The 12367-nt window shown below is 37.4% G+C and overlaps 1 protein-coding gene across 3 annotated transcripts in view; it reads left to right on the top strand.

Moving 5' to 3' along the window:
• The window catches only part of ralgps1 (Ral GEF with PH domain and SH3 binding motif 1), a 113019-nt gene that overhangs the window by 8335 nt on the left and 92317 nt on the right, over nt 1-12367 (top strand). For all 3 annotated transcript variants that reach the window (XM_065247284.2, XM_065272117.2, XM_065272118.2), the window contains exons 3-6: nt 284-417; nt 3047-3151; nt 5199-5249; nt 11201-11284. In XM_065247284.2, coding sequence (XP_065103356.1) covers nt 361-417; nt 3047-3151; nt 5199-5249; nt 11201-11284 — 297 coding nt within the window. In that variant the 5' untranslated portion in view covers nt 284-360. The remainder of the gene's footprint in view (nt 1-283; nt 418-3046; nt 3152-5198; nt 5250-11200; nt 11285-12367) is intronic.

The following is a 12367-nucleotide window of genomic DNA, read 5'->3' as shown; positions in this document are numbered from 1 at the left end:
TTGTTATCATTTTTGTTATTTTGACTATACAATTAAACTGAATGCATTTGCAGAAAAAGCAATATATACCTATTTATAATATACTATTTATATGTTTTTCTAATTGTTTTATGAATTGTTACAAATCAAATAAATAATTAGAAAAGTTGCTTCCAGGTATTTTAACCTCCTCTATATTTCTCTATTTTTTCATACTTTCTGTTTTATAGGTTTAACACAGCCTGCAACTTTCGTAAAGTAACTTGATTTAATGGTTAAATGCGTCTGTATATGTTTGCAACAGGGATGGCTGAGAGGTTGTGTGTGGTGGTGAGCAGCTGAGGTTGGCTGTGATCTGGATCTTCTCTACAGATTGAGAGCATGTACAGGAGGAATGGGCTCCCTGCCAGCGTCAGCATCACCTCTGGCCACACACAGGTATTGAAACACATCCCATGTGTGTACTAAAGTTTTCGCCCGCAACAACGTCTGTGCTGAAATGTATTACAAGGCTCTCTGGAATACTTGATTCTGATTGGTCGGTCAGCATTCTGTGGTCAGATAAGTGCTAAACTCTGTACTAAACTAATGACTGCATGCTGTCCCAGGTCACCAATTTTTAACACTGTGCTAGTTTAATATTTCTCATATCACTCCAGGGTCCGTCTTCCCACACAATAGGTGCAGTCAAATCGAGATTTCATAAACGCTAAAAAAACTAGGCCATGGCTGTTATTTAAAAGCCTTTCAATATATAGACATTTAAAAATCCCCCTGTAGTCGATAATTTATCCCTTAAAACTCATCTTGTTGCATCATAATAGCATATGTAAAAAAAATTTCCTGTGATAAAATTACTTCATGCCTTAAAACAGCTTGAATGTAACTCTACATCCTTGCCTCATTTAGTTTACGCGCTCTATGAATATGCAAATTAGTCCCTGCCTCTATTCAATCGCACTTAGACCATAGATATATACGTAAATAGATGCTGCATCCTGACACTTAGCTGCTGGTTTCACAATGCATATGTGAGTTTGTCTAAAGCCTATTAAAAACAACAGTAAAATCTTGATTTTGACCACAGGGGGACTTTAATAACATTTATTTACCTTACACTGTTATACATTTATGCCTTTAGCAGACAGTTTTAAATCCAAAGCAACTTAATATATATTCAAGGTGTACTTGAACTGAACCTTTGATCTTGGTGTTTCTAGCGTAATGTTCGATCAGCTAAACTTTAAAAACAGTTAAGCGGCATCATTAGCATCATAACCATTAAAAGTGACATATCATGAAAATCTGAGACTTTCCATGTTTAAGTGCTATAATTGGGTCCCCAGTGCGTCTATCAACTTAGAAAATGTGAAAAAGAACAACCCAGTAACTTAGCTTTGGTAAACCATTCTTTGCAAGCATATTAACAAATAGGTCATTGAAATTTGGCTCCCCTTGTGATGTCAAAAGGGGATAATACCGACCCTTAATGCACTATCCAACCACCGCACTGCCATTTAGTGCAGAGATCAGCTCATTTGCATATTAAAGGACTCATTCAAAAACAGCACATATTTGCTCACACCTACAAAGTGGCAATTTTAACATGTTATAATAAATGATCTATAAGAACTTCACAAGCGTACTCTGGGGACACCAAAGATTTATTTGACATTTTTATAAAAATCTTGTGAAATGTCCCCTTTAAAGGGACCTATCAGGCAAAATTGACTTTTATAAGGTGTCCAAACCCAGATGTAGTGTGTGTTTTTATCATTCACATGAATCAGTTACTGTGTCTACAACATGCAAGTTCAAATTCTCTCCTACCATGACATCAATGTTTAAAACAGTACAATTGTCCAATGGCTGCAAGATTTTAAGTATGTTGTGCCTACTCCTTTTAAATCACTTGCAACATCCCAGCATCCCATGTTCTTTGATAAACACGGAAACACATGAGATATATCCCTGCTAAAACAGTATATATTTATATTTTAGAAGATATGAGGGCTGTAAAATCTGATACATTAGCACAGATTGTTAAACAAAGCCATATGAAGTAAACAATAAAAACATATTGCAAGTAATGATGTGAAAACTTTTGTGGTTCTGCAACAGTCTTTTGTAAGTCTGAGATGTTTGAAGAATGGGGGCGCTGTTGAGTTTTTTTTACAAAAGTGTTGAGTACAGCATCCAAGTTAGGTCATGATTTTTGCTTGCGAAGAGAATGAGGGAAATGTACTGTAACATCTCATTGCTCTATCAGGGCTGATACAAACTGGCAAGATGTTTCTCAAGTGAGTCAACGTGACTTCTAACATGCTGGGTGAATTGAAACGCATCAAAAGGATCAAACGCATCATTTTAATTCATTTAATGACATAGCAGTGGTTCTACTCACGAGTGCATGGATGGCACAACTGAATATCAAATAAAATATTGAAGCTCATGCATATTGGAGATCTAAGACATTTAGATGAAAATGGCAGGTCTAGGTTGAAAAGTATCTACAGTATTCTTAAAACAGATGTATCTGTGTATCTATGGTATTAAACTGAACACTACTGACCTACTATGAGGGTATAATTTAATTGTCCAACATTTCCAGGAAAGGTAAGAATCCTGTAAAATGTTTTATAATGAGTTCATGGATACGCAATATGGATATTAAACTTCAAAGGATCTGTCTAAGGATTTACTGAAGAGAAACTGTATCTTTTTTTTTTATTGTGACTATATTTTTTCCTCTTGGGTTTTTGTTATGTGGTCTATTTTGGTCTGGCTTTAATGACATTATGCACTGGCACACTGCCTGTTAATAAAATATAAAAGTGATATGTCTGAGTTCTCGTCCACTTTTACCATCTGGGCCAAAAAATCAAAAGAAATTCAATAATCCAATTGGAAAATGGGAATTAAACGGATTTAGTATCCACATGAAAAGCTAAACTGGCTGTGTCTTTTGGCCCCATGTGGATTTTATAGATGTATGACATCTTATCACTGACATTATGTTTGGCTTTGCACTCATTTTTTATTTCTGCTCTGTTGCATCTGTCTGCAGGACAGCAGCAGTTCAGAGTCTCTGGATGGACGGAGCTTGGACTCTGCTAAGAGTTTTGATGCGGTGGTGTTTGACATGCTAAAAGTGACACCTGAGGAGTTTGCTGTGAGTTCATATGCACAAACATCACCATCTGTCTCAATATATGGCATACATTTAGTGAAAAAGTATTTGTTTAAAGGAACACGCCCACATTTTGGGAATTTAACAGACTTAGATAAGTCCATACTATCTTTCTCATGTCCGTGCGTGCTGTAAACTCTGTCTGACGCAGCCCTCGCTAGCTTAGCTTATGGCGCTTTTCCATTGCATAGTACTCCACGGTTTAGTTTTGTTTGGGTCGGGTCAGCTCACCTCACTTTGGCGTGGTTAGCTTTTCCATCGAGTTTAGTATCACTTCGGAGTGGGAGGGATTATAGGCGTGTCGTTATATTTACGCTGCCTACTGCTGTGACATCATACACGTGAGAGCGTTGTTGTACATTCCCATACATTCATTTATTTCTCAGTCTGCCACAAAATTAAAATTGGCCACCACAAATAGATGTTTGCACATCGCGTTTATAACTACCTCTGTCTCACATGACAGTTTCTGTTCAAACACCCGACCCGTGGCGTCAGTCGACGGCGCTCCGCTGAGCCTCATTCAAGTTGCATATAAGCATATATAATGCGGACGTGCACGTCGCGAATGTGCCGCCACAAACTGTAAGTCTGGAAAAAACTGTTATGGTGTCCCGGATTCTCAACCTGCGGATGTTTTTCATCGCTAAAAGGGTGTTTGGAAACTTATAGCAGAACACAGATAACAACATGTTTGCTTGAGACAGCGCAAGCTAGCAGTAAGCTAAAGCTAATATTTAAATTATAGCGATGACGTGACGATTCTCTCAGACCAATCAGTGATCTACAGTGTTTTCGTGTCACGTTTGGTATCAGCTCGGGTCGCTTGGAACCCCAACCGAGGTGGTACGAAAAAAAGTATCGGGTACTACGTACTGCACCCAATGGAAAAGCTCCCAACAGTAAACTGACCCGACCCAAACTAAACTAAACCGTGGGGTACTATGCAATGGAAAAGCGCCATTAGCACAAAGACTGGAAGTGAATGGCTCCAGCTAGCAAACTGCTCCCAATAAGTGACGAAATAATGCGAACATTTTCCTATTTATATGTTTTGATTTGTATAGTCACACCGTGTACAAATAAAAGGTGATATGAGACACAGCCATCTTTTAACAGTGTACATACTGCGAACTATATTCTCAAAAAGTAAAGCACTGCTACTTGGGCAGAGTGATTAGCACAACTCTGACCAAACTCTCTGCTCCTCACCAGGGGGCTTCTCAGGTGTTGCAAGCAAATCACTCCGCCCAAGTAGCAGTGCTTTGCCTTCTGAGAATATAGTTCCCAGTATGTATATGTACACGGTGTGACTATACAAATCAAAACATATAAATAGGAAAATATTTGCGTTATTTTGTAACTTATTGGGAGCAGTTTGCTAGCTGGAACCATTCAGTTCCAGTCTTTGTGCTAAGCTAAGCTAGCGGGGGCTACGTCAAACAGAGTTACAGCATGCATGGAGATGAGAAAGGTATGTATGAACTTATTCTACTCTGGGGGATACGGTGAATAAGCTAAATTCAAGAAAAAGCTATTTAATTTAAGAATTTTTTGATTTTGCACTTATAATAAAAAAAAATTGATATTTTTACTGAAAACATTAACATGCCAAATACCATGTTTATGCTACTGTCTAATTACGGATGTAAAAAACAACGATCGCACCCCACATTTAGGGGGGCCACAAGGGGGTCCAAGCTTGTTGTCACAGGGGCACTGGCCCCCGCTGCCCCCTCCCTAGAACCGCCATTGTTTATTGGTTATTGGTCTGTATTATTTATGGCAGTACAGTTTGGTCCTATTTAAGGTGCATTATAGCTTTTTTAACCAAAAATCTAAACCCTCAACCCCCAACAGAAATGAATTGTACTTTTGAAACATGTTTAAAGCCTCCAGTCATATAAAGACTCAAGTCATATAAAGTCACTGACTCTTTGAAGCATTAGTTAATGCATCTTTAAATTGTCTTACACGAGTTAAGCAGCTTGAAGTATGTGACAATGCATTTTTTGTTTTGTTTTTGCAGAGTCAGATCACTTTGATGGATGCTCCTGTTTTTAAAGCGATACAGCCTGAGGTGAGACCTATCCATTGCAACAACTAAACAGGGAGACTGGGGTTAAGCTGCCTTTCCACTGCACACGATATACAGAAACGATTGTCTGACTTCTTCCCCTAGTGCCGGTCGTAATGAAGTTTCAGTGTAATCGTAACATGGGAGAGAAGTTCATTTCAGCGCAAGAGCCTTCATTCCAATATTTACAATAGTGGAAAAAATAAATTTTTAAAGTTGCGTTTTTCATGATTTTCACCAAAGTTTAATGCCTTCCAGAAAATGTTCTTCTTTAAATATATAAACATACAATATACCAAATGAAAGAACAGACCCTCTGCTTTCAAACAAAAAAAAAAAAAAACGTTTCATCCTACCTTCAGTGGTTCTTTTGCAATCAGCTTTTGAATATGGGTAGGTTTCTGCAAAAACACCACATTTTGAGCAAAAAGCAGAGATAATTCCATTTTTGTGACGGACTTTTCATAGAGATCCCATTCAGAGCGATCTTTAAAACAAACACGGACATGCAGCAGCTTGCCATAGGGCAATACTTCCGAGTTTAAAAAGTTGCGGAAGGGCGCCACCTGGTGGATAATAGAGGTATTGCGGAAAGACGGAAAATCCGTCATTGGCGGGGAAGCGTTTTCTCTTAATTGACGAGATATCTCGTCAATGGCGTTGAAAGAGTTAATAGGCTTTTAAAACACCTTTTGGTGTGACAACTTACCCCATGCACACAGTCAAGACTTTAAGGTGTGCTACATTGAACTTACCTTCAAAAAACATCTGAAATGTGAAAAAGTGTGACAACTAGCCCCAGTCTCTCTTACATATTTTCTAGTTTTCTCGTGGTTTATCAAGACCATAGGATATGAAGAGAATCATGAAGGGCATTTCATTGGGTCAGCCAAACTGAAACTACACGCAACAATAGAGACTTCAAGAGCTAGGAACTGATCTCATGTGCGCTTTGGTGCTAGAGATTAGCTCGACGTGGCGGCCCTCGCTAACTGTCCATTAATGTCCAGGCAGACCGCGTTAGCCACAGCCTAGCTCTACTTTCTTTCATTACTGTAACCACAGGCTATTCTCTGGTCTGTGTTACAGACAGCTCAGTACTTTCCTAAATTAACATTGTATGGGTGGATCAAAATAGAAAGCACATAATAGATATGGTGTAGATTTGGACCAGAATCTCCTTGGATGCATGAGAATGGCGAAAGCACTGAACTTTTCCATCGATAATGATGTTTATTACAGTTTCTGGAGATTATATAGTGGTACAGCACATTTTAAGGGTTTCCAAAATGCTTTTACTGTCGTAAAGCATCTTAAAATGTTAGTTTATGTATAATGCATGGCCACATTAGACCAGGGGTGCCCAGGCCGGCGGTGTCCTGCAGTGTTCAGCTCCAACCTTAATTAAATGCACATGAAGCAGCTAATTAAGGTCTTACTAAGCATACTAGAAACTTCCAGGCAAGTGTGCTGAGGCAAGTTGGAGCTAAACTGAACACCGGCCCTCCAGGAGTCACTAGACGGTCAGTATGCAAACGGATATATAACGTGCTGCTTCTGGTCTGCAGCGTTCGCTTGCATATCACTGGAAGTCAATGGAACGATAAGTCTAGTGCGACTTTGGCATAAGACAGTTAAAGTTCACAGATGAGAAAATAAGCTACATGCATTTTTTAAAGGAACAGGAGCATATAAAGCAATATATAACAATATAATGCTAGAGTTAAAACTGGCTACCCATAAATCCATATTCATAAATATTAAATCTTCAGCAGTATTTTTACAAGATGTTAAATCGTTTGAAAGGTGAGAAAATCTTGAAGAAATATTAGCCTGGCTTTCTTTCTAGACTGGGCAATGGTGTAATGCTTCTGCAGAGAATTGCCTGGCAATATGTTTGGCATTCGATCTTACACAAGTTACACTTCAAAATGCAAAAGTCTGGAATATTCTGCTCCCATTATGCTGACCCTTTTTAGAGACATTAGCAGATGGATTTGCTATTTAGCGACTGCGGATTGTTGATAGTATCCAGAGTGTGTATGGGTGTAAGTGATGTGAATGTCATAGAAGTATGATAATGAACAGTCTGTTGATTTACATCTTTCTTTAGCCCATAATTAATGTGACATTCTCTCTGTGACCCACTGATGCTAATGGTTCAGTGTGTGGAACTGAATCTACTGTTTCTCATAGACAGCCACTGGCATTCAAAAGTGGACCTGTTCAATAAGGCCAAGGGCTTGACTTATTCTCGATTTGTTTATCCAGTTAGCAACAGCTTTAACATTGTAAACTAGAGGTTCTTATGTAATCTCTAATGGTGTGCTCAGCCGTTGTAGTTTTAGGTTGACGGTAAAGACATTTACCTTACAGAATTGGAGATGGGGAAAATAATAGCACTTGACTCATTCCCCGCCAGCCATTTTTCGAAAAGTTGCCCCCCAGCATTGTTTGTGATTTTAAAGGCACACCCAGTTTTTGGCCACTAGGGGGTGCTAGACATGTATTTTTAATGTCTAGCACACCTAGAGGCCACAAGCGGCGGAGCACTATCGCAAAGGAAAAGAAGGCAACTCTTAAGGTCACAAAGTGTGCCTTCCGGCATGTCATATGAATATAATTTCATAGGTTTCATTTTTTTCAAACGCCAAAAGATGCGTAGCTCATGTTTACAAGCCAGTTGTAACGGTGGTCGCTTGGTTAAAGTTTATATAAAAAAATATTGCCTTAAAGGGGAATCAAACCCGGATCACCCTGTGTCGTAGGTCCATGAGGTTAACACAGCTCCACAGTGTCAGATGACTTAAGTCTCTCTCTACACTCTACAAGTAGGCTCCAGTAAAATTCACGAAAAAAATAGTGTTCGGAAACCAGACATAACTTATATATGCAAGCAATATAACATTACTGACTAGTCCAAAAGCATGACGGCCAAGTCAGCATCGGTCAGAAACCCCTCCTCCTTTAGTTCATGGAAGCGAGTGAATGCTGGACCAATATAATTGATCCTCGTTTTTTCTTTTTTTTCTGTCACTCTCCCATTTTCTCTTTCTGGTCTCCTTCGACAAAACCTTGGGTTTCTTTTTCTTAGTTGCTGCTTCGGCCATGACAAAAACATCAGGAAAAGAAATAGTTGCACTCTCACGTCCGAATTTGAGGAAGTGGAGGAAGTGACGTATGCCGTAAAGCAGATTTTTGTAGTTCTTTTTTTGTGCTCGGGTTACAACCCGAAACCCCAAGTTTAAAAGTATGAGTAAAAGTAGACCCCGTCAGGCTATGGTGGACATGTCATTCAACCTATTTTAAGTCGATGTACCATCACAAGGGTCTTGAAAATATATTATGAAATTGAAAACCTACAAAGTGTCACTTTAACAAAAGTTTTACAAAATTCCTTCCAGGAAAATTTTCTTCTGAAAATATATAAATGTATAAATATATCAAATGAAAACCAGCCCCATTGCTTTCAAACAAACAAAACGGGCACATTTTTTTTTGCAAAAAGCTGAAATAATTGCATTTTTGTTAAGGAATTTTGTTAGAGATCAGAGTCAGAATGATTATCAAAACATATACAGAGTTTAAAATTAGTAAATAACATTTTTGGCTTCAGTTTTTTTCATAAATTGCGTTTGGCCTAGTTTATAGTGGATAATCATGGTATTGCAGATTAACACAAAAATTCATCAGGAACATGTTTTTTTCTTCAAATGTTTTTTTCTTATTTATCGAGATAACTCGTCAATAGCAGGGAAATAGTTAAACATTTTGGAGTGGCCTTTTTTTGGTAAAATTAATCAAATTAAAGTCATTTTAGGATGCCAAAGTCAAGTTTAATCATATAAAATGTATTTTACCAACAACAAAATTTTGGCCAGTGAAAATGCTGAGTGGCTAGTAACTTTGGAAAACAACTAGCCACTTTGGCTGGTGGACAAAAAAGTTAATGTCGAGCCCTGATTATGACTCATTTAGAAACGCTCCTGTAGCAAAGTTTACAAAATTTTGGTGCTTTATAGTCCAGAGTCACTAAGACTACACCTATCTCATTGGAATGTGCATGTGCACAGGCGTGTAGTGTTTCTTTCCAAAGTAACATTGCCATCTATTGGCCTGGCACAGCATATTTAGTCATCTTCGCAGATCAAATGTGAATTTTTTTAACACCATTGTTGTGTGTATGTGAAATTTCTCAAAGTGCAAACGAAAAACTTAGTTTTTTCACTCGTCATAGCCTAAATAAAATGATACATTGACTGCATAAAGGACTATTCACCTAGGCATTTACTTTTGCCTGGATTGGTTGTAGGAAATGGTAATGCAGTATTTTAACCCTTCCTACCCTGAAGTCTACTACTCTAAATGTCACCAGTGCTTTTATAGTGGTGCATAAGACGTTCGTTTATTTTACTCAGAGTGGTTTTAATAAGTCTTCACCGAAATTGAATGATTTGTGGAAAACAAAATATTGTTTTATGCGCGTAGAACGGGATGAATGATTTTCCTGTTTCTGTGTCAACGTTTACACTGGAGTACACATAAATTACTTGGTTTACTGATTTTGTTTGCGAAAAATACAAACATTGACCTTAGTGAACCATCCCTGAAAAGACTTTTTCCAAGACAGCAGCAGTTTGAAACACATTGACTTCATTAGGGTTACAGTTGGGGCTCCCACTGGAAAAGAGCTCATTTTAAAAATGCTGAGTTTTACTTCCCCAGCCGCTAATTCTCGACTCATTCATTACAATCAGTTTTTCCAACCCTGACATTTTTGACAATGAACGTGGTCTTGTTTTTGTTGAGACTTTTGCCTGTAAGTTTCACCGTCTGTGGAAATACAAATATATACTATAGTTACGTTTTTGTGTTTGACCACAGACTGTAGGTTCATTCAGCAATATTTCAAGTCTGTTTCGAGACTTCATGATGTTTTTGAAGCTGATAAATAGATTTCAGATGTTGCCTGGTTCTACAACAACTATTTATTTGTTAGTGGTATTTGCAGAACGTGACCATGCATTGTCCTTTTGCATGACGTAATGGCATGATTGTTTTGAAAGTAAAAATAATAATAATAAATTGTGACTTTACAATAAAAAATGCAAAAGTTATTGCTCACACAAATGCATTAACACACAAATGTGCATTCATATTTGAACAGCAGCAGCAGCATCCAATTGGGTGTACTGTTACTGGGTGTAAAGCAACTTAGCCCATCATCCATTTTGATATGGTAATAAGGTGAATGGCGTTATACATTTCAGCTTTTGTTTCATGCTAATTTTCATATCGGTCATCTAGCAAGATCCAGACCAGAGCGTTTACTTTGTCAAGTGTGGTTATACTTTAACATTGACTCGAGTCCAAGAAAACGTGTGGCTGGAAATGATGACTTTGCAAACAGACCTGAAATATTTTGGGAAGTACTGTACCCAGACTGAGGTACATATTCACACGAAACTTCCCTTTCCATGGAAACTCACATGTTTTATTTGCAGACTGCACAATACTGTTAATGTATAAGTATTCATTGCTTATGTAAACCCGAGGAGTCTTGAACCCTGCTGAAGTCTCCTGTAATAATCTCAGATTTCATTTTATTTTAATATATAAAAGTAAAATGAAAATGTAGATTTGTGTTGAGAGCTGTCTAATAAATCACATTCTGTCTGTATTTCTTAACATCTCATTGTTCCTCATATACAACACTGGCAACACGTAGTGAAGCTCTACAAGGCTGGGAGATTTTACGTAACTACAAAAACACAAAGCACAAAATTAAACATTTATTTGAACTGAATAACAGATGTCTATTATTAGACTCTTTGGATAAATGTGCTGTAGGAGTTCAATGACGTTGTGCATGTAAGGTTATTAATATCATAGAAGACACACGCATCAGATCTAAATATTGCATTTTGACATCATCATTGGTTGTGGTTATGTAGGAGCTGGCCAGCTGTGGATGGAACAAGAAGGAGAAGCACAGCCTTTCACCCAATGTTGTGGCCTTCACGCGGAGATTCAACCAGGTATGATCTGTTATAGCCGTATTAAACACTGAGTCTGCAGATATAAATCAGTCTTTTGGGTATTAAAGGAACCTGTAAAAGTAGCCTTAACCTTAGGGACAGTCTTCTTCACATTTATATTGCCCCTTTCCAAGGATGGAGGGTTATAGCTATTACCACCAGATTGAATCAGATAATACAGGTGAATGGATCTCATTACATTTAATAAATAAAACACTATTGAGTGGCATCTTTGCTTTAAATTCAGTTAATAAGAGTGTATTAGTGCAATAGATGTCCATGTGTTGCTGATGTAGTGCACATCTTTGGCTGTTTCAAATGAAATTTGTCTGCCACAAGCTTTGATTTCACAGTTAATATTAAGTGCAAACAGATGAAAACTGTCTTAGTGTGTTTAAGCCTGGATGTGTCTTTTAGACAAAATCTGTAATGTAGCACATATCTCTTAATGTTTTTTATGTTTTGTTCTTGTTTTATTTTTTGTTTATTAGACAGGTCTGTATTTTTTAAAGGTGTTTAAAGACTTCTGTATACATATGTGAACCCTGCCTGTGATAACACAAATTTTATGATTTACTGTTGTCTACATAAATTAATAACCTATACAGAATGCAAAAAACATTCTGTAAAGCAAATAAACTTGATTTTTTTATATTGACTGAGTAAGGCATGTCAAAGATTTAAATTTTAATCTAAATTTGATGCTTCAAATCTCATTATAAGATTTTGCGACTTTCACAGGCAGGGTCACACATGACCTGACAAATCATCCGTTCGCATGCTTTTACTGTAAATGCACAGCACTTTCTTTATCCCCACTTCTGAAAATATGCCTAGGAATAGCCGTTGAATAAGGGCAGTTTCCAGTAGGAATGAATATGATTTTTATTTACATGGAATTTCATTTTGGCAAAGCTTAAATGTCTTGGAATATAAAAGGCCATTTAGGATCTGCAATTACATTTGCCATTTCAGTTCTTTTTAATCTTGCCCCTCATTTTGTTCAGTTTTTGCATTTTTATGAAAAAAAAAAATGCTTTTATATTAAAGACAATCATTTGTTTGTCAAGATGATATTTCATT

The sequence above is a fragment of the Paramisgurnus dabryanus genome, chromosome 11 (genome assembly GCF_030506205.2).
Source record: "Paramisgurnus dabryanus chromosome 11, PD_genome_1.1, whole genome shotgun sequence".
NCBI classification, from domain to species: Eukaryota; Metazoa; Chordata; class Actinopteri; order Cypriniformes; family Cobitidae; genus Paramisgurnus; species Paramisgurnus dabryanus.
Note: the sequence above shows the minus strand (reverse complement) of the source record. Positions and strands in the feature narration are given on the sequence as shown.